This window comes from Alosa sapidissima, chromosome 8, assembly GCF_018492685.1.
Source record: "Alosa sapidissima isolate fAloSap1 chromosome 8, fAloSap1.pri, whole genome shotgun sequence".
Lineage (NCBI taxonomy): Eukaryota > Metazoa > Chordata > Actinopteri > Clupeiformes > Clupeidae > Alosa > Alosa sapidissima.
The window spans coordinates 20,755,672-20,778,913 of NC_055964.1; the positions used below are offsets into that span (position 1 = coordinate 20,755,672).

Below are 23,242 nucleotides of genomic sequence, written 5' to 3' on the forward strand. Positions count from 1 at the left end.
CTGTGTCCCTGCCTCTCTGTGCCCCTGCCTCGCGCTGCTCCAGGCGGCGCTGCATCCGGCAGATGGATGTGTCTCGGGGCGGTGTCATGTGCCGGCATGGAAAGCACCCGCCAGATCTGTTTTGGCATTAAACAGCAAATGTATCTCCCTTATGAAAAAAAGGGGGGGGGGGGGGGGGGGGGGGGGGGGGGGTTCAGGCGACTCCGGAAACATTTGCATCTCGGTCGAGATAAGAGTGTCAGGATTTCCGAGATTTAAGATTGCTGAGGTCGGTCTACGGGGGTCTGTTTGCGAAACTAACATTGTACGTGACACCTCTACCCCACCCCCAAACACTCACACACACAAACCTGGTCTGCTCTGGGTGTGTAAACAACAGGAGGGCTGGAGAAGAACACAGCGTGTCGAAACACTGAGATGAAACTCATTTGGGGACCGAGGCTGCCACAGACCTCACTGCCCGGTTTCAATTTCTCTGGCCAGCACCTCGCCTCACTACACAGCCACATCACATTCTTTGGCTCTCCTCCGCAAAAAACCGCATAAAAGTATGAAAAACAAAATGTAACCGTTTTCATGTTTGAAATGCACTAAGGTAGTACAGCTTTTGAAGCCACATGTTTGACATGCACTAAGGTACAGCTTTTGAAGCCACACATGTTTGACATGCACTAAGGTACAGCTTTTGAAGCCACACATGTTTGACATGCACTAAGGTAGTACAGCTTTTGAAGCCACACTGGCACTAATGACCCAGCTAACTGACAGAATCATGGTGCTAAACATACTTCTCACACGTCAATTTGTTCCCTGCTATTTTCAGTGTGGGTGATTACCAAAAACTTATCTACAGTTAAGAACAAAATGATTCATACCAAACATATTGATAAAAAGAAAATCAACATTAAATCAATATTCGCCAGGGGTATGAATAAGTTTGTTCTTAACTGTATATGGAGACTCACTGAATGAATATCTGTCATGAGGGTCATGATTTCTTTCTGTTTTACAATGAGATGAGCTCATACTTTCTTTCAATATATTTACAGCGCAAACATTCCATTAGCGATTCACATTCAGCTAATCAATTTTGCATGACTTTTTGAATCAATTGGATCCCAGTTGATTTAGCCCTGAAATACTCGGCACAAGTTGCAGTTGAAACAGGCCATTAAATGGGTATATTAGCACACTGACAGAAGTGAGCGGGCTCCTGAAAGCTGGCACTCTCCCGCTAATCAAAGTTAAATCAGATCACAGACCATCTAATTATGATATCTGTTTTCCTCTCACTCTTTTGTGCTTGCATTGCTCAGTTCATGAATCTTTCAGGGCTTTCCTGAGAGAATCACAGAGACAGAGAGAAAAAGAGAGATAGAGAGAGAGAAAGAGAGAGAGAGAGAGAGGGAGAGAGGGAGAGATAGAGAGAGAGAAAGAAGTAAAAGAGAGAGAGGGAATGAAAGGCACATCTTTCTCTTTAATACAACAGACCCCTGGGTGTAGAGTTTAGGTTCTAATTAGTGCTGTAATGACCCTGCTACATTCTACACATGGAAGATAATGCATTGAAATTTATGGAAATCCTAATTAGCTTGCATAGAGGGCGAAGCCGAACGATCTGAAGAGCACTCATTAATAGCATCTAATGCAAAGGGAAAACACACACATACAGACACAGATATACACACACGTGCACACACAAACAGACACACACACACATGCACACACACAATATGTTTCCCCATTTTCCCCATAACCCTCTTCACGGGAGTGATCACTGAGTCGAGATGTTCTACAAGCACAATTAACTATATCACTGCTGGGCATTCCACAATCTGATAAGTCTCAATAATGCAGCGGATTTATGTTTGTGTGAGCAAAGAGGAAGACAAGTAATGACTGTTATTAGCTCTGGGTGGTATCTCAAGCACATAATGTATATGACCTCCATCTCTTTCTTTCTTTCTCTCTCTCTCTCAATTATATTTCTATTATTATGCTGGTTAACCTCTTGAATACCTTTTCACTCTCTGAGTCATTTGTTCTAGCTTTCTCTCTCTCCCTTAGTTTTGGTTTTGTTTTTATTCACTATTTTGCTTTGTTGTTTTTGCTTATTTTGTGTGCCTTTTTTTTGGAGAGCGGGGTTTAAAATGGGCTGTTTTTACTTCTTGTTGATTTCCTTTTAAAGGAAACTTAAAAGTCAAAGTATCTCTCTCTTTCTTCCTTTCTTTCTCTGTAGTCTCTCTCTCTCTTCCTATCTTTCTCTGTAGTCTCTCTCTCTCTCTCTTTCTATCTTCCTCTGTAGTCTCTCTCTCTCTTCCTATCTTTCTCTGTAGTCTCTCTCTCTCTCTCTTCCTATCTTTCTCTGTAGTCTCTCTCTCTATGGCCTTTTGCTGTGTCTCCCTGTGAGGTGGGAGCAGCCATCATTATAAAGCGCCTACCTGACGTCACCCTCCGTGTGATGGATCTAATTTATGCCACGCAGGAAATTAAAATGGAGGGCTTCTGGGCCTCTGGGGGAGGTAACGCGCCACCTGGCACCAACCGCCGCTGTCGCCATGACAGCACCACTGTTTCACACTCACACAGAGAATCCCGGCCTTCGCGGGAAACGGCGGCGGTGGGGCGGTGATTGATTTCTGAGGCGGAGAGGACAACACAGCAGCCGCAGCAGCAGCGCAGTGTCTCTGGGGGGGACTTTGCCTTCACAAACAATCTGACAGCCGTACAGCGCGCAGCGTACGCAGCGTACGCAGAGTACAGGTTACCATGAGTGAGTGAAAGACTGAGTGAATGAAAGAGAGTGAGTGTGCGCAGTTTGTTGTTATTGTGTGTGTGTGTGTGTATTGTGTGTGTGTGTGTGTGTGTGTGTGTGTGTGTGTGTGCTGTCTGTGTATTCAGGTAGGTGTGTGTGTGTGTGTGTGTGTGTGTGTGTGTGTGTGTGTGTGTGTGTGTGTGTGTGTGTGTGTGTGTGTATGTATTCAGGTAGGTGTGTGCTTGTGTGCTTGTGTGCGTGTGTGCATCTGTAGTCCCTATTGTCGCTCTGAGAACCCAGGTGAAATATCATCAGGTTGCTGCGTACTTGATGTCTTCCTATACACCCCTGCAGCCTTGCTGCAAAGATGGTCTCATGTGGCTCTCGCTAACCCACACTAGCCACCCCGACAGACTGATTTAATACTGGAAACATATGGGGACTCTGACACACACACAGACACACACACACACACACACACACAGTATTGTGTAGGTAGGGCTATTTGTGTGGGTGTGGGAGGGGTGGGGGGTCTGAGGCCATACTCACTGAATGGAGTTCTCGATGCGGCTGATGGTGAGGAAGGCAGCCAGGTTGGCGGTGTAGGAGGAGATGACAATCAGAGCAAACAGCCACCAGATGCCCATCATCATGCGCGTGGCCAGGGTGGTGTAAGGCACTTCTCCACCTACACAAGCGAAGAGAGAGAGAGAGAGAGAGAGAGAGAGGAAGCAAGAATAATGAATCTCATGACTTTTATTGTCCTTTTTTATGAGTTTCTTTTTTTATATTACTTGTTTTATGATTTTTTTTATTTCATTATTCTTTTCTTATTTAAAATGATATGTCCATGTCAGCTCAACAGTATATACTTCAATGAGTATATGCATCAATGTCATGCAAGAGGAGGCAGAGTGTGTGTGTGTGCAAGTGTGTGTGAGGGATATCTGTTTGTTCCTAGTATAAATACTAGACTGTTGCAGGCGCAGAGCAGAGCAGAGCTGAGTGTGGTGTGGTGTCTCCCCGGGATAACTCGGCCCCACACCGATGATGGATCAACAGTGTTGGCGGCATCCCCTTATTGAAGCCTGTTAAAAATTAGCCTCATTCATCCTTGTAGCTCGGCAGATCATTGTGGTCTTGCGTGTGATAAGTGCCAGGCATTTCCATCCCTTCAGCGCAAAGACTCAATAAAAACATCTGACACCCTGCTCTTTCCTGCACCAGTCCTGGGAGATGATCCGTCTTGCGAGCCGTCTTGCGGGGGGAAACCGCTCCCCCTGTGATGCAATCTCATATGATCCGTCTTGCGGGGGGAAACCGCTCCCCCTGTGATGCCATCTCATATGTCCTGCAGGCTGTGTGGGTTTTACCTAGTGCCTGACTGTTGCCTACAGAGCTCGCCACAGTATAGGTTATATACTTTAAGCACTCAATGCAACTGAGACTCTGACTGGGTGATGTTTCAATTATATCTCTTTCATGTGTAGTGTCTGATGGGGTCATGGGTGCTGGAGTTACCGAGATGGGGGGCGGGGGGATGGGTCATCTTTTAAAGGTCGGCCCCGGATCATTTGAAGCTTAAGCAAGCGCTGAGTTATGTAGAGCTTCCTCTGTGTAAATGTCAAAAGGTTTGCTTGCTTTCTCTCTCTCTCTCTCTCTCTCCAGCCAGAGCCCATTTTCGAGGCTGAGCTGCTAAAACACCGCGAACATGTCCGGAGCGTCTGGACGTCTGTGTGTTTCTGACAGGAAAGACAGGGGGGGGGGGGGGGGGGGGCAATATCCCATTCACTATCAGGCATCAGCTTTAGGGGGTCAGTCCTCCCCTCCCCTCCCATCCGATCTCTTTCCCTCTATCTCCCTCTCTTTTCCTCCACTTCTCTCTATCCGTGCTGTCCCTCCCCCCACCCCCCACCACATACAGTAAAAATGTCTGGATTTTTCTTCTTGGTTTTAGCGCCGGAACTCTCCAAGCTCCCAAGGGGGGGGCGCCTCTCTGGATAACAACTTGAGTGAAACATTTAGCAGACAAACGGGGAGGATCTGGGGAGCTTGGAGAGTTCCGGCGCTAAAACCGAGAAGAAAAATCCAGACATTTTTACTGTATGTGGTGGGGGGTGGGGGGTGGGGTGGGGTGGGGGGTGGGGGGAGGGACAGCACGGATAGAGAGAAGTGGAGGAAAAGAGAGGGAGATAGAGGGAAAGAGATCGGATGGGAGAGGAGGGGAGGACTGACCCCCTAAAGCTGATGCCTGATAGGGAATGGGATATTGCTATGGTGGAGTGTGTGACTGCGTCACATTTTTCTTGCCAACTGTGGAACGTTAATCTTTAGAAAATGAGTAGCAGACAGTAATGTAACTTTTATCCAGGGGTCCGGCGAATGGGGGCGTTCAAAGCTGCCCCCCGCCACACGCTTCTTGAGACGAGACGCACGATTTTCCACCCTCTCCACGAGACGGCCTTTGATTTCTAGCCCGGCCACAGGCAACCTGCTCTGCTCATCGCTTGCACATGTAGAGTGTGCACACACAGACACACATGCACACACACACACACACACACACACACACACACACACACACACACACACACACACACACACACACACACACACAGGCCTACACATACATATTCACACACACACACACACACTGTGCGCGGAGGTGCAACACCACAGTGACTATCTAACCTAATCACAGGCAGAAATCATAAATGACAGGGTAGGGTCCATTTCCCTGGACTCTTCAGTAGGGATAGGCATCGTTAAGAAATTATCGATATCGATGCCATTGTCGAGTCTGCTTATCGATGCAATTCCTTATCGATTCCCATATCGATTCCTGTACCATTTGCTGAACACTTATAGGATGGCTTTGAGAGTTGTTGGCTTTGAATGTCTAATTTAAAGTGGTTTTAGAGAATGAATACCAAATGTGCAATATCAATAAAGAAGTTAAATGCTTTAACATTTCTAAAAAAGTAAACATTTCTAAAACAAAGCTTTTTATTGGAATCGTTAGTGTAATCGTTAACGTGTGGATGTCTACGATTCCGATGGATCAGAATGTTTGGAACCGGTTCCTAACCGATACCTGGAACCGATTCCCAAGCCTACTCTTCAGCGTGTGAGCTCATTGGAACGCATTTATTGGTTAAACAACACGCTTAATATGACTTCCAGGGCGCACTATTACAGTTGCACAATCACTCACCTGATCACTGCTCTGGCAGAAATGCGGGTTAATTAGGAGCCAGTTAATGTTGCCCATTTATTTCTCTGACAGCCATCATCAAGAAATGATTTCTAATTGAACACAGAGGTGATTATACATGGAGGCTTTGGTCATGTTAGCTGCATGGACCCAATGGTAATTACAAGAGTGAAATGAAACACATCACTGACTACAGGCCAGGCGCCGCATTTTAATGACCATCACACATTATGCATTACACGTGTTGTTAGGGTGTTATGGTCAAGAAGCCGTGGATGCGAGCATCTTTGTGTCCTGATATTGTGGGCAGCCGTGGCCCACTGGTTAGCACTCTGGACTTGTAACCGGAGGGTTGCCAGTTCGACCAGTGGGCCGCAGCTGAAGTGCCCTTGAGCAAGGCACTTAACCCCTGCTCCCCGAGTGCCGCCGTTGTAGCAGGCAGCTCACTGCGCCGGGATTAGTGTGTGCTTCACCTCACTGTGTGTTCACTGTGTGCTGTTTGTGTTTCACTAATTCACCGATTGGGTTAAATGCAGAGACCAAATTTCCCTCACGGGATCAAAAAAGTATATATACTTACTATACTTATACTAATATTCGAGTGATATAAAAAGAGCAGCGAAAAGATCTATCAGGTTTTGGCCTGCACTTGGACAAACAACTCAAGGGACGATCCCTGGTGTCCAGGGCTTGGGCCTGTGAGGGGGCCAAGGCGTGTGTGTGGAGGTCAGAGAAGTCATCAGGCTTGTTAGGGTGCATGTACAGTTATCTCAGGGTGAGTGCCTGGGTCAGTCTCTCCCAGGGAAGCTGGGAAAAGGCCAAGGTCAGTCAATGCGCACACACACCTTCACACATACTGTAAGCGCGCACATGCGCACACACACACACACACTGTGAGAGTGTCTGATGTTCATTTGATGCTCACCTGACGCAACCTGCAGTAACACTTCCCCTGTTTAGTTTGCCAGGTCCATGAATGAGAACTAGCTAGTCAGAGGAGTGTGGTTCTGCATATAATCATTTTGTAGGAACACAATGATCTACTCCGCTGGGGGAAAAACATAACCATGGGAGGGCGGTGCCTTCCTCTAGGAGAAGTGGATTTTTCAGCCCCCCCCCCCCCCCCCCATTCTCCTGGAAAGCAGTAAGATGTGACAACATTACAACTGATCTCATTGGGGAAATCTTGTTTGTACTATGTTGATGAAATGCTGTGTGAAAATGTGAAAAATGCATATTTCTGCTGATGTTGCTGACATTCTGCTATCCACTACAGCGAGTTATTTCCTAATGAGTTTGGATTAGAGGTGTAAAAACATTTGCCTTTGGTCATTTCAGCTGGGCCTGGGACAGACCAAGTGTCTTGGGGTGAGAGCACGGAGTGGACCATGACACTGACAAGATGAGAAAACACAAGAGCTCAACTCAAGCAGTCCTCTCCAGACCAGTCCTCTAGTAGCCCTTGACTCTCACACACACTCACACACACACACACACACACACACACACACACACACACACACACCGCAGCAGCAGCAAAGCCTGCTCACTCCCCATTCCCCGCCACTCAGCAGTTAAGGCAACTTCAAATAAGTCCTTTGAAGCCACTGGCGCAGAACAGTCAAAGGTTTATATGAAGCTACTTTTGTAAAGGTCTCTAAATCTCTGAGGCACCTTGAGAGCTTGAGATTGTAGCTTCTGATGAATGCAGTTTGCTTTATTTATTTATTTATATTCTTCTTCCTCCCTCCCTCCCTCCCTCCCTCCCTCACTCCCTCCCTCACTCTTTTTTTTTTTTTCTGGAGAAGCGTTCTGGTGATAAATAACTTAAGGAAAACACGTCGGGCGTGTCGGTAGAGAGGAAGAGTCGAGCTCGGTGCGGAGAGGTGGGGGTGGCGGTGGGGGGGGGGGGGGGAAGCGTGCCTCGCCCACCGTGTCACCTTTATTTCTCTGGCACCGGGCCAGGCTTTCCGGGTTTTTCCGTGGTGCCTGCAATTTATTCAACCCATCAAGTATCCCATTATGAGGCTAGCTGGCAAATAATGCCATCAATTTGCATACAGTTTATGCTTTGAAGCCCAGGCCTCACCCATCCCCCTCCACCTGCTATCTCGCCGCACAGCCAGCCCAGGAACTTCCAGCGTTGTAAATCACCACCAAAAAAAATAAAGCATTAAATATGGAGACATGTAGAAGATCTCTTTAGCTGCAGTCACTGAGCGGAAAGGCACAGTCTCTCTCTCTCTCTCTCCTCTTCAAAACATGGGGGCAGGAGAGAGGGATGGAGAGAGAGAGGGAGAGAGAGAGAGAGAGCGTGCAAGTGTTTACAGTATAAGGTGAGATGTGAGGAGTGAGATGAGTGAGTGACACAAATAGTACTGTGTTCTCCATTTCAGAGAGAGAGAGAGAGAGAGAGAGAGAGAGAGAGAGAGAAGGAAAGTGATGGAGAAGGATAAAGAGGAAGCAAGTCCATTGCAGCACTGGTGCTTTCACACTAGAGGCTTTCACAGATGTCTTCCAATGGTGGTGCAAAAGCTGCTTCATGAACTGAAAAAGCACACCAAAAAAGACACCACCGATCTCTAGACCAGACTTGAGTACATAATCCAAATGTGGGAACAGAAAGCACTAGAACTACCTCCTCAAACTGTTTGTGAGTGTTCGCAAACGTTCACTGAGAACTCAAGGCAAACAGAAAACCGTTTGCAAACGTTCACATTCACAATCGCATTCACCTGTTTGAAATCTGAATTTGAACGCGCCCCAGGTCGGGACTAGCCAGGTGTTGAGAGCACACACAAAGGTATATCAAGGGAAGGCAACCTTCACACACTGTATTTATGTACGTAGTCTGGTGTATCTGACTAGTCGGATACCTGAGCAAGGACAGGCATGTTCTCATGGCCCTGTTTATGCCGCCACACTGACCACCGAGTGACCACTGAGTGTTCTCCAGGAGATCAGCTGATTCTGGCTCGGGTTTGGCCTGGATCAGGTCTAACCACGGCAGATCTAGGCCAGATCTATTCCTCCTAGGCGACCGCTTCCTCTTGAACGTCAGAGCATGTGAGTGTTTCCTTGTCGTTTACGCATGATGTCACGGCGTCCTCGCCATTTGGGCGTGTTGTGACTGCTTCCTTGCTGTTTATATGCATGTTGTGACCACTTCTTTTTGTTGATGTTGTTGTTGTTGATCAAGATGTTGCAGGTTGTGCACTGCACTGATTTAAAGGCAAACAAGAAGAACTGAAACTGTCTTGCAGCTGAAGTACAACCAGCCACGGCAACATTTTAGCACTGTATCACTTCAAATAGGGGTGGGGGAATTGTGTGTATGTGTGTGTGTGTGTGGGGTGGTGGGATGGGGATTTAGAAGTTTATGGTGCGATAAGATCTAATGAATTAGTTCAACTTGGACATGAATGAAAGACTAGCCCGGGCTGTTTGGCATCGGTCTGAAGAGGGGGAATGTGTGTTGAGGAATGGGGTCTGTTTGAGCGGAGAGGAGGCGGCGGCTGGTGAGAAAGGCAATCTATCTCTCGATAAACGTGTCAGGGAATGCCCCGTCCACAGGACTTATTGCTTTCATTTGGATCAGCCCCTCCTCAGGACGAAAATGTGCAAAAGAGAGGAAATGAATGCTGTGCTCTAACACCGGCTCGTTCCTATTCAGGGAGCGTGATGTGTGTGTGTGTATGTGTGTGTGTGTGTGTGTGTATGGATGTGTGTGTGTGTGTGTGTGTGTGTGTGTGTGTGTGTGTGCGTGTGTGTGTATGTGTATGTGTATGGATGAGTGTGTGTGAGTGTGTGTGAATGTGTGAGTGTGTGTGAATGTGTGTGTGTGTGTGTGTGTGTGTGTGTGTGTGTGTGTGTGTGTGTGTGTGTGTGTGTGTGTGTGTGAATATGTGTGCATGTATGAGCTGTTCTGGCGCCTTGTCTTGTTTGCCATGAACCCATTCTCTCATAGTCTTCCTGAAGAGCAAAGACATATCACTTTTTTTTATAAATAGCAGATATATACAGTAACTTTTTCACAGATGCTATCGGGGGGAAATCAATTTGAGATATGTCCACGGGCTTGCAGGGGTTGCCCCGAGAGGCTGGATGTGTTTATGCTCTAAACGCGGGCCTTGCGGTGTGTGTGTGTGTGTGCGTGCTGCCCATCATTTTCTTAAGCATTACTTTCTTAAGAGTTGCCTAGAGGCATCCACACAAAAGCACAAACAAACACAGACACAGACACACACATACAGACAGACACACACAGACACACACACACACACACACACACAGAGAGAGAGAGACAGAGATATAGAGGCAAGATACACATAAACAGACACACACAAACATTCACGTACGCCAACAGAGTGGAGTCTGAAAAACCATTAAAAGGCAATCATCGCTCTCCTTTATCCCTCAGAGAGGTGGTGTGTGTGTGTGTGTGTGTGTGTGTGTGTGTGTGTGTGTGTGTGTGTGTGTGTGTGTGTGTGTGTGTGTGTGAGAGCTGCATAGTGATTTGAACTATAGAGGCACCACAGGCTCCATGTGCAAGCATATTTTTCCATCAGACGCAGTGACTCATGTTCATAATATGTTTCAAGAGCATCCTCCAATATCCCCTGAGAGGGTGTAGGAGAACGCGACACAGGAATCAGGAATCTTAGGGACAGTTTTACATATGAAAGTTACCGTCGCTAGGCTTACCCTTCAGAGCGGGTGAAGAAAACCAATTAGATTGAAATTCAAATGATTCAATAATTACTTTAAGTCTGGGTATTAGAGGACATTTATGCAGAACAGTCTTTAGAGAGATTATGTTCATTTTCTAGAAATACAGAAAGAAAAAAAAGAGCAAAGTCTTTGACTGCCATTAAGAAAAAAAAAGGGTTTTGTTTCTGGGTACGGATAGATATGGCTATAATTGTAATGGAAACTTCTCAAATAGATTTTTCCAAGAGTGACACCGCCATCATGAGAGTGGCCTTAATCTCTAGGTTATTCTAATGAAACATTTCAAGAGCAGAAGAGAGAGACAGGGTCAGAGAATATGCTGGCCTTGCCTATGTCCTACTCTCTTTGTACCCCATAACGCCTACCCTACTCTCTCCAGTCCTAGTAACGACAAGTAGTTCCAAGCTAAACTAACCAATCTGGCACGTCAACAACACTTCCGTGCGTGCAGATGCCACGGCTCTGGCAGACATCTACCATAACAGTTTGTTTTAAACGCTCCTCTGTGTAATAAAATATAGCTAATCAAATTAAATGAAATAAGCAGACTGTTTATCTTGGCTCCTCCATCAAAGTGAATATTTATGGCTAATTCTAATTTCAGTGACTGTGGTATTCACAGCATGACTGATTGGCCCTCAAATGTGAACGTGGTAAAAAACCCCAAAGCAGAAACAGTAAAGGGTTGAACTATTGTATTATGGGGCTTGGCTTTTTTTACACAAAACTACTGCAAAATGTGTTTTGCAATGCTTGTTATTACTTAGCCACCCTAATTGTTCATCCTCTCAATTCTACATGAATTCCTCAGTGTACTGAATTAACTGTTGTGCACTATAGTCTATAGTCTCACTATAGTCTTTGTCAACATCAATATTAGCATTGTATTGTTGCTTTGGGACAAATGCTTCTGCTAAATACCAGTCACCTTTAACTTTAACTTTCTATTCTAGATTTCAAAGATTATAATGGTGTGGTGGAGCAACTGTGGAGTTTGGTTAGATCCTTGATTGCTGTAAGTCTCTTGGTATAAAGGTGTCTGCAAAATCCCACTTAGCTAATACTCAAATACATTTTTCAAGTTTGTTCAAGTTGTCTACACACCATGACTACATCACATGGATTTCATCCGACAGCTAGCTATCTGAGAGCCATCACGAACAACCAAAGGTGTGTGTCTTAACACTAATAGGCTGAGAAATTTTAATCAATGGTTACCATTAGCTCTATGAAGGAAACTGAGAATGCAATCACAATGCATTCAATTTATTCTAGTCTGTACTGACTCCAGCCTCCCATGGCCCTCATACGGTTCATAATAACGGCACACAGATATGAAGGATGCACATGGGGCTGGATTTCATCAAAAGCGACTTTAGGGTGTTGCTATCTGTCATATCGGTGAACCCAAAACTCATAAGGTCCAGGCCCCGAGAAAACAGTGAGATATAAATAGAGAGACTGAGATTGAGAATAAGAGAGAGAGAGAGAGAAGGAGTGGGGGGGGGGGGAAGAAATTGAGTGACATCTGAATTCCTTCCTCTAATTGTTTATCCCAGTAGTGGAGAGGTGGGAGTCTTTGCAATGTGACTGCATTTGCCCAGCGCCTTAGACAGTTCCCAGTTTCAACATCTCTCGCCAGTGAGCGACCCAAGCAAACTGCTCTCAGCCAAACACAGATTTGTTCCTTAAGAAAGGCGAGAGGAGGCAGAATGATGGAGGAGATTTCATTCCCTCTCTCACACTCTCTTTCTTACTCTCTCTCTCTCTCTCTATCTCTCAATGGGTTCATACAGAGGCGTCCAACAAACTAGCAAATCCCACACAGAAAAGTACTAATTTCTTTTTTGGAACGTTTCAGCAGAAATGCGGAGGCCGCTTGAAGAAGAAGAAGAAGAGAGAGAGAGAGAGAGAGAGAGAGAGAGAGGCAAAATAGAGATACAAAAAAGAGGAAACACTGACTCCGCAAATCCTTTCAGCGTCTCATTGTTGGTTTGTTTCTCATTTTCAAGATCAATAAAACTTTATGAAATATTATGCCTATCGCAATCACGACAAGGGGTGGGTGGGGAAGGAAATGAAAGGCCTTTTAGATTCCCAGTGCATGGTGTGGCCTCTTCATTGTGTCTAAAGAGAGATGGCAGGGAAGGCTATTGACTGTATTTGGATAAACACACACTAGAGTTAGCTTAGAAAAAAACATAACCTCAAGCTGTTGCTCTAAACTCTCTCCTTTATAAACACCCACAGTGAAGGCTGATCCCGTTTGACCTCTCTACTTTGTATATAAATAAAATGTACAAAAACAAACCGAAGTGACAGCAATTTCTCAAGTTCTGCGGCATATAAGCTAACCATGTGTGATGACTTGTTTGCATTGTGTTATCTTAGATAATTAGACCTCACTAGTCTGACAAATAGCGACCTTCTTTTTTCTTGAAACTTGTTTTTCCATGCCACTGGCAAGAAAAAGCCAACAACTTCTGACAAATGAGCCATGTACTGTGTGAGTGTTTGTTTGTGTGTGTGTGTGTTTTATATTATTGCGTTGTGTCTGTATTAGTGTGTGTGTATGTGTGTGAGAGAGAGAGTGTGTGTATCAGTGTGTTAGTTTGTAAGTGTTTCAATATGTGTGTGCATGTGTCTCACTCCATATACACACTGCTCACTCGGCAAGGAGTGTGTGTGTGTGTGTGTGTGGTGTGTGTGTGTGTGTGTGGTGTGTGTGTGTGTGTGTGTGTGTGTGTGTGTGTGTGTGTGTGTGTGAGTGAGTGAGTGAGCATCTGTCCATGCTTCACAGACCACCTGGCGCAGGAGTGGACAGACGGGGAGAGGACAGCTCCGATGGATGTTTTTAAAAGCCACGCGGAGCTTTGCATCAACACTGCCACACTCTATCCGTTGTACAGTTTAATCACAAGCTGCGATCGGAGAGCAACGAACCTGGGAGTCAAGGGTGCGTGTGTGTGTGTGTGTGTGTGTGTGTGTGTGTGTGTGTGTGTGTGTGTGTGTGTGTGTGTGTGTGTGTGTCTATGCTATGCTATGCTATGCTATGCTACACTCCACTGCGCTTTGCTGTGAATGACTTCATAGATTTTTTTTTCCCCCTTTGACAGATGTGAGCTGGGACCGTCCAAACATGACTGCCATTAATTACGAAATGTGAAACTGATTGGATTTTTCAGATGGCCTGTCAATCTCGCTGTAGAGCTAAATGAGTTGCTGTGCAGTCTTTTGTCCAGGCTGTGGTAAAAACAATTGATTTCCTCTACCCGCGTTTAGGCTTTTGGCTTTTAAGACAAAAAATCAAGTTGGGAGTCAAGCCTAAGGGCAAACCCATAGTTATTCATTCAGCTAAACAATAATTATATTTTTATAAGCTGATTCTGTGAGACATTAAATATTTTTAATTAAAGTACAGTGATTTATATGCTGTTAAGGGGATTGGCTGCCTTAGGTCTATAACTACAGTACCTCTGAATCTGATACCCTCTATGAGGGAACACCCCGGGATAAAAGTCTTAGTCCTGTTCTCAGACTGGTTACTGCTGCTAAATATTTTGGGCCCTATAAAAGAATATAAGATTTCCCCCCACCCCCAAAAATAATAGTGTTGGTCATTATGTTCTGAAGGGGCCCCCTGTTGGGCCCTTTGGAATAGTCCTCGCTCCCCTCCGACTTTACTGTGCCCGTGCGTACTGGGCAATCCCTGCTGCTGTGTTAGCTCCTTCCCCTCTCCTCTTCCTCTCCTCGGCAGTCCAGCGGTCATTTTGTGAACATATTAATATTTCATTTCCACGTTGTCACAGCCAATTTTCCGTGTGTTCATTTAATCAGACAGTCCATCATTAAGAGGGCGCGGAGGCTCTGGCTGCAATTCCAGAAAGGTTTCATCTCTAGTTTCAGATTATTTCATCATGATGACTCTCTTACAGCAGGCCTGCATGCGCACGCCACTCTTACTTCAGTGAGGGACCCCAAGCATTTCACAAGTCAAAGATATTTGCTGGGAAGGCAGAAGAGAGCAAAAGCTAACTTAGATGCATAGTGACAACTCAAGGATTCCAAAGATACTTCTCCTTCAGACAAAGGCGGATCTTAACAATGTGGCCCTTGCCATGTTGAAGATAGATAGATAGATAGATACTTTATTGATCCACAGGGGAAATTCAAGGTCTCAGTAGCATACAGACAACACACACACATTCACTAACAGCAGAAAAAGTCATTAAAAGTATATAATATAAAAATACAACTAAGCAATAAGGACAGTAGAAGATAAATAATATACTAAATATACTAAAATACAAATTATACTAACTAACACTTAATCTAAATCATTTCAAAAACAGTATCCACATAGTGGTGATTAATCAATCAAGAGGCACTTGCAATGACTGAGGCAGGGACTGAGCCTGTGTTTCTCTGTGCATAGTAAGGTAAGGTAAGGTGCTCTGTGTGAGTGTCACGGTGATAGTGCAATGGTGATAGTGGTCATGGTGATAGTGCAAATGAGTAAGTCCAACAGTGCAACAGTGCAAGAATAAGTCTATATATCTATATATCTACTGTATATATATATAACTATTTTAAGAAAAGGTATAAGTGTGGCCACAGTTCGGTTGTGGCATGGAGGGAGGGGTTATGCATTTGTGCTAATGTGCTAATATAGCACGCAAACAGTGAGGCAGAAAGACAGTGGTAAAAAGTGGCTAGTGGACAGACAGTATCCAAACATGGAGGGGGTGAAGAGGCAGACAGACTATGCAGAGAAGTCTATCTCTCTTCTCTTCCCTTAAGTGAAGCATTGAACAGTTCAATGGCCCTGGGGACAAATTACTTCCTCAGTCTGTCTGTTGTGCAAGGCAGTGAGCAAAGTCTCCAGCTGATCAGGCTCTTCTGCTTAACAATAGTGCTGTGGAGTGGGACACTCATTGTCCAAGATGTTGATCAGTTTGTTCAGGGTCCTTTTGTCAGATATTGAAGTGATGCACTCCAGTTCAGCTCCTGTCAGTTCTCGTAAGGAAAGCTGGCTCTGTAGTGGGAGCTGAACTGGAGTGCATCACTTCAATAACATGGAGTAGCCTACAAACTGGGATGTTCTGATTTCTCGTCCATAGCAATTCTGATCTGACATGTGCCAGATTATAAATTCAACCAAAGCCTTTACATTGTCAGAGGTGACTGGATTTGCAAGCAAAATGTGATCATGTTAACAAGCGAAATGTGCTTCAAGTAAACAAAACAACAACAAAAAAAAACAAACAATAAAAAGGTCTGAAAGCACATTGTTCACCCATCTCTTCCTGTACTGCTGTACCCATGGGCGGCTGGCATTTCTGAATTGCAAATGTGCTGCTCTCTCCCATCTTACATTACTCATCAACATGCCTTAGAGTTGCAGGCAAAACAGGTGAAACAGGAGCTCGGGGGAAGAGCGATCGGCCCGGGAGCATCGCTCACTGGAGACTGCAAGTATGCAGTGTTTGCAAGAGGACTACACTCACACACAGGCGCACACACACACAAATACACACGCACGCACACAGACACACACACACACACACACTGCTGGGTGATAATCAGCTGAACTGTCAGGGAAGCCAGTTGCTTTGTAGTCTGCAAATATATTCAAATCCTGTCTGAATGAAAAGGCTATAGGTCCTCCTGGATCTTTAGAAAAGGCAAGTGTGCACTCTCTATGTGTGAAACACTGAGCCCCATGTGGGGAAAATACACACACACACACACACACACAAACACACACACACACACACACACACACACACACACACACACACACAAAAGCACCAGTCCTTGTGTCAGTGCCTGGTGGTTGCTTAGGGATGCTGAAAAACACCAGGGGATCCAGAAACAGGCCTGCCTGAATCAACATGTTTGTTTACTTCATATTTCTTAACTTCACCCCCCTCCTCACACACACACACACACTCCCAACTGCCCAAAAGAACTATTTGACACCTGATCATACAAATGTAATTGGTGGAGGAATTTGAATTAATTCTGAATCATTAAAATTAACCTTAAACGTAATCAGATTGTTCAATAGCAGATTGAATTAAAGGGCATAATTGCATCAGTGACTAATTGAATTATGCCACGGTGTGCCGCCCAATCTAGCAAAAAAAGCTTGCAGGCAGGCTTCTCACTAAGTGCCTGTGCTGCAGCCGAAATGGAAAGGGTTGTTAAGCAAGCAGGAGAACTCAGTGTGTGGACCCACTGGCCATTCACTGGCCACTCTGAAGGAAAATAACCTTCAGAGAACCGGATTGAACCCAAGCCTGCCACACCTGCCACCATACATGTCTCCTATCACCGTCTACACCGCCCCTCATTCTCTATGAGGACATCAAAAAAGACATTAAAGCCCCCGATCTGACAAATTAGCATCCGACACCCAATTGATCTAGATTTTCTCCTTTTCTTCTTTTGTGCCAACTCCTTGACGAAACAAAGGCGAAATGAAGGTAATTACACACATCTCTCTCTCTCTCTCTCTCCTCTCTGCTGCCCCTCCTCCTGACGAGCAGGATGTGGCTCCATGCTCTCGTTAGTGGGAACAAATAAGATGTCAGGTTCCCCTCCACCAGATGTGACAGGTGGAACCGATCACCGCTCTTCCTCTCGTCTGACAACCGGCACCCCCGTATCCTCTCTCTCTCTCTCTCCGGGTTTTTATCTATTTTGTTTATTTATGTATTGTTGGAGGACTGGCCACAATGTCAAGAGTGGCGCATGGCATGTTGGGATGTGGATGTGTGGGCAGAGTGGGGTGCTCTGGTGTGACGTGTGTAATTACGGAAGAGGAGCTGGCCTCTGTGAGAGGAGAGAGAGAGAGAGAGAGAGGGCAGTGGAGGCCGCGGAGGCCAGGCCAGAGGTGGGTTGGACGAGGGCGCGGCGGCGCTTGTGACTAATCAGAAGAGAAAGGCGAGGTGAGGCTGGAAATGAGTAATCTGGAGCCTCGGCCCGACCCGGCCCACATGCCCAGACGCCCGCCACTCACCGCTCTGAGAGGGAAATTAAGTGCCCGTCTCCACCCTAATGTTGCTGCAGGAGTGCTCTCTCTCTCTCTCTCTGCCTGTCTTTCACTCTTTCTTTCCTATGCCATGTGTTGCTCTGTGTTCCATCTTCCAATCTCTTGGCTTTCTCTCATCCCACTCTCTCTCTCACCTCTCTCTCTCTCTCTCTCTCTCTCTCTCAAAGTGTCTTTGAGTCTTTGATTCTCAGACATCACATCCAAATACATAGCAGTCACAACATGAAATACATCTCTCCAATTATGAAGGAGGCTTCGGGCTGTCAGGAATGTTTTCTCTTGAGATGAAAAGGGCACGTCCTCACTCAGTATCTCCCAGTCTGTGTGTGTGTGTGTGTGTGTGTGTGTGTGTGTGTGTGTGTGTGTGTGTGTGTGCCCGTATCTGTGTGTTGGAGCATGGCAAGCGTCTGCTTTTATTTGTTTGTGCATGTACATATGGTGCAATATATAACCAAGCCAAAGGCCTCCTGTCCAAGCCGAACACAGCAACTACTGCTCCTTGTCATCCTCCTTCTCTAATGTTCTAGTTGCTGCTCTCGACAGCGGTGAAAGTTACTGGCCCCGCCACTCAACCATCCATCCGTGCACAGTGACGCGTGGACAAAACTCCCGAACAAAAACAATGACCATTACCTGACCGCAGCTTCCTCCAAACCTTTTGTGACAGGCCCCCTTCAGTAGATCAATAGCCGAGTCCACTGGCACAGACTGAGAGGATTAAACCAATGTTCTCTCTCTGTGACCTGCTTCAGTGAACTCCTTTAAAACAGAACCGAGTACAGTACAGTGGCAGCCAGTGCCTACAGCTCTCTATGGGATTCCCACGCAACTGCAGCCAGTATAATCCGCCATTTTGGCGCAAGTGACAGATTAATCACTTTTTTTATTTGCAAATTGCCACAAAATGAGTACAATGTTTATGTCAATGTTTACACAATCAACAGCACTCGTGGTCATCCGAAGCATATTTTCTGCCTGTAACTGTCTTGTTGGACATGTTTTTCAATTTGGCAGCAGGCCCACTTAAGCAACTCTGCTGGGCTTGACTTCTGTTTGCTTAGCTCATGTTTACTGCTTGCCAGAGAGGCCTCGAGTTTCCATGTATGCGTGAGTGTGTTTGGTGTGTGTTCATTTGTTTGTTTGTGTGTGAGAATGTGCGTGTGTGTGTGTGTGTGTGTGTGTGCATCTCTTTGTGTGTGTGTGTGTGTGTGTGCATTTGTGTGTATGTGTATGTGTGTGTGTGTGTAAATTTCTTTGTGTGTGTGTGTGTGTGTGTGTGTATGTGTGTGCATCTCTTTGTGTGTGTGTGTGTGTGTGTGTGTGCGTGTGTGTGTGTGTATGTGTTGGTTTGTCCGCTCACAGCTGAACAGATTAAAGGCTAATAGCGGTCTGGGTAAATCCTAGCCTTGCTGAGAGACCCTGGCGCAGAGGTTCTGTGTGTCAGCGATAAGGGGGAAAGGCCACGAGAAAAAAAACATCAGCATGTTTCCTCTTTTCACACTCTAAGTGTCCCACAAAAGGATCTTTAAAGCTGCGAGGAAAAGGTCCCTCTCCTCCTCTCCTGAAGCCAATCCTGAGGGCTGGGATGACATTAGGGTGGTGGAGGTGGAGGTGGAGGTGGGTGTGGGCTATGGAGGGTGGGGGGTGAGCAATGTTGGAAATGTTCATCTTCTTTTTTGAGATGGTGGTGCAGAGGTGGCAGTTCCAAACATGGGTTCAGGGTCTGAATCCCAGCAGGTGAGGGCAGGCAGTTTGGGTGAGTTGTGGGTGTATGTTCGGTGTGTGGGGAAGCTGTTGGTGTCAGTGGTGGTGCTGAGGGTGGTGGTGGTGGAGGTGTTTGTTGGGGATGAGGGGGCGGAAGGGGGGGGGGGGTTACCTCTGTGAGAATGTGGATGAAAGAGATGGAGTGGGGGGGTGGGGGGTTTGGAAAGTGAAGATGAAAGCGTCGATAGACAGCCTCTAGCCCAGGCAGTCATTGTTATTCATCTGAGGAGTTGGTGCATGTCTGACTGAGAGAGAGAGAGAGAGAGAGAGAGAGAGAGAGAGAGAGAGAGAGAGAGAGAGAGAGAGAGAGAGAGAGAGAGAGAGAGAGATGCTGTCTCAGGCCTGGAGGTGTGTGAGGCTGGTATAAGGAGGCTGTCAGCTGCAATGATGTGAACGTATGTATGTGTGTGTGTGTGCGTGTGTGCGTGTGTGCGTGTGTGTGTGTGCGTGTGTGTGTGTGTGTGAGTGTGTGTGTATGTCTGTGTGTGAATGTGTTTGTGTGTGTGTCTTTTTTCCTCTCTCTCTCTCTCTCTCTCTCGGTATACTGTATGTCTGAATTTCTGTTTGTGTGTGTGTGTGTGTGTGTGAATGAGATGTGTGTGTCTTTCTCTCTCCTTGTCTGTCTGTGTGTGTGTGTGTGCGTGTGTGTGTGTGGTGAGTTTGTATCAGTGTATGAAGTACAAGTGAGTGTGTGGGATTGTGAAATGGACAGAAACAGGCAGAGAGAGAGAGACAGAGAGAGAAAGAGAGAGAGAGAGAGAGAGGACAAAGAGAATGTGAAATGCCCTATGCTGATGTATTCTCATGTTGTGCTGTGCACCTGTATGAGTGTGTGTGTCTACCTCTGTGTGGGTGTGTCAAATACTGAATATATGGATTTGCCTTTCTGTGTGTGTTTTTGAATGCTTCTCTGTGTGCATCTGTATTCGCAGTGGAGTGTGTGTGTGTGTGAACATGTATATGTTTGTGTGTGTGTGTGTGTGTGTGCATGAGTTTGTATATCAGTGTGTGTGGGGGTTTGTGAGTGTGTGCATGTGTGTGTGCTCGTATATTGACTTTGTGTTCTGCCTGGTTGGGAAAGAAAAAAGGGGGTCCTTCCTTCCTGTGCTGTGCCCCACTGAGAGTGCTCGTTATTGAGAGATGGTGAGGGTGAGCTGCGCATCCGCCCCCCGACCTCCGCTTCACGCCGCTCCACACACACTCCCGCACTCACCCCTCGGGGCGCCCCTCTGCACCTCAAACGGACAACACAATCCCTTGCTGCTCCACCAACACACAGACATACAAACACACGCGCACGCACACACACACACACACACACACACACACACACACATATCACACACACACACACACACATCACACACACACACACACACACACACACACACACACACACACAAACACCCACCACACAAACACACGCACGCGCGCACACACACATACACACACACACACACACACACACACACACACACACACACACACACACACACACACAACACCCACCACATAAACACACGCGCACACACACACACACACACACACACACACACACACACACACACACACCCCACTGACAGGCTCATTAATTAACCAGACCTAAAACTATGTCTGAGATGTTGCCCCCTGGAAGCATGTCCGTACATACTTTAGCTGGGAAATGATACAAAGTCATTGCCAAACACAGCAGAGCATCCAACTTGACTTTTGATGAACCCCGCCAAGTGTGGTAGCTAAACGGAAAGAGCCGACTTGAAAATGATTTAGCAGTTTTCCGTTTTACAGCCCCTGCTGGTTAATTAAAGTCAATCCATGTAAAAAAAAAATTAAGATTTCAAGATCAGTGGTAGTAATTGCAAATGTTTTTGTTCACTTTACAACTGCTGACAAATCAAGGGAGCTTCCAGAAATGTCATCCAAATTCACAAAATGTGTTTAGATACTGCCCCTCAAAGCTCTAGCGAAAGGGTTGTGATTAACGTGCGACTACAGCCACGGCTGATCTCAGAAGTGGCAATTTACACAGCTATCCCCTGCCTGAACACAGACCAGATGGATAATGGATTCATCAAAATGACTAGTAGCTCCATCTTCACAGACACGTTTTTGAATTGGAGTGCAGATAATACTGGATGCTATAGACGCCGGTTATTTCTTTCAAAATGGCAATATATGCTCAGACCGACAGGCGGACAGGACGAATTGGATTGTGCTGGCATGGAACAGAAAGTTAGCAAAAGCGCTTTACCAAAATCACTGAGCATTTGACAAATGACCCAGTGACTGTGTGCGTTTGCAGTCTGCACGAGTCAGAAATGTGTCAGGCTGACATGGAAAGCCAACAATCATTCCGATCGCATCTTTTCACAGGGTTGTTTGGAGAAGGTGCCTATTTGTACCACTGGCTTTTTGACAGCACATCAGATGTGAAGACGACCCATGAACACATTTCCTCCCCTCTGTCTCTCTTTTTTTAGCTTTTTTTGTAGGGCCAGATAACAAGCTGAAAAAGTCTGAGAAAAACTACTGGAACGACTAAAAAAAATACACATCACTCAGCCCTGCTCGTTAGGCTGCGGTACTGTTCTCCCTTACGATTTATTTGCCCAACATTTACAACCACAAAATCAGTGTTTTCATTTCAGGTCTAGCTTTTTAGGGAGGATAGTGAACTCGAGGGCCATCTACACTCGTCCGTGTCACACACGTGTGAGCATTTGCACGTTATCGCGTTGCCTCGTATTCGTTTGTTTTCTCGTTAGGGGCAATTTGTCATGCATCCTAATTAGTCCCCTATTGAAAGGTTGACAGAAGTCTCATCTGCCAAAGATCACATAATTTGCTTCATTGTTTCTCCTGACGCGTGTGGGCGCATTAATAGATTTATTTTTTCGCGACGATGATTCCGTCTCAAACACGAATGATTGTAATTAGAAGAAAAATTACTTTGTATGAAACGGAGCAATTAGTGCTAACCATTATCTCCATCACCATCATTAGTGCATGTTGATGGGAATTGTACTGATTCTGCTGCTAACCTCAACAGTTTCAATGTGTGAGTGTGTTTGTGTGTGTGTGTGTGTGTGTTTTTCTGCATGTGCGTGTCTGTTTTATTTTGTGAAAGCACACTCAATCACGACAAATGATTTGCCTCGGGAAAGGGATCCAAGAATCAAGAGCCGCTCTGTTTGTGTGGCCACGTTCGGGATGTCAAGTCAAGCTCGCACCGCTAAATTACACTTTTTCCCTGTGTTGAATTTCACACCCTCTTCCTCTTGTCATTTCCACTCTCTCTCTATCTCTCTCTCTCTCTCTCTCTTTCTCGCTCCTCACTGCTCATGTCTCCTACCCCTCCATATCCCTTTCCAATCCCCTCTCCTCCCTTGGACTTCCCCCGAGGAGCTCACTCTCAGTTATGACCTTATATAAACTCTGAAGTATTCTTAAGAGATTGGGGTGTGTCTCAGTTTCTGCCCTGTCTCTTCCCTCACTCCCTCGGTCTCTTTTTTTTCTCTACAACTCTCTCTCTCCCTCTCCTGATAACTCTCCCTCCCTCCCTCCCTTCCCTTCCTTCTTGAAAACTCTCCAGTGTCTCTGAGTTTCATTCTTTTTCTCTACTTATTTTCTTTCTCCCTCCTTTCTCTTCTTTCTCCCTTTTTCTCTATCTCTCCTTGAATCTTCTTACATTTACTCTCCCCCCCCCCTTCTCTCTCTCTCT

The 23,242-nt window shown here is 45.9% G+C and overlaps 1 protein-coding gene across 3 annotated transcripts in view; it reads right to left on the minus strand.

Annotated features, from left to right (window-relative positions):
• grid2 (glutamate receptor, ionotropic, delta 2) overlaps positions 1–23,242 on the minus strand; it is a 324,417-nt gene that overhangs the window by 48,430 nt on the left and 252,745 nt on the right. For all 3 annotated transcript variants that reach the window (XR_006033507.1, XM_042100271.1, XM_042100272.1), the window contains exon 12: positions 3,305–3,443. Coding sequence is in view for 2 of the 3 variants with exons in the window: in XM_042100271.1 (XP_041956205.1) it covers positions 3,305–3,443 (139 nt within the window). In the remaining variant the exon portion in view is untranslated. The remainder of the gene's footprint in view (positions 1–3,304; positions 3,444–23,242) is intronic.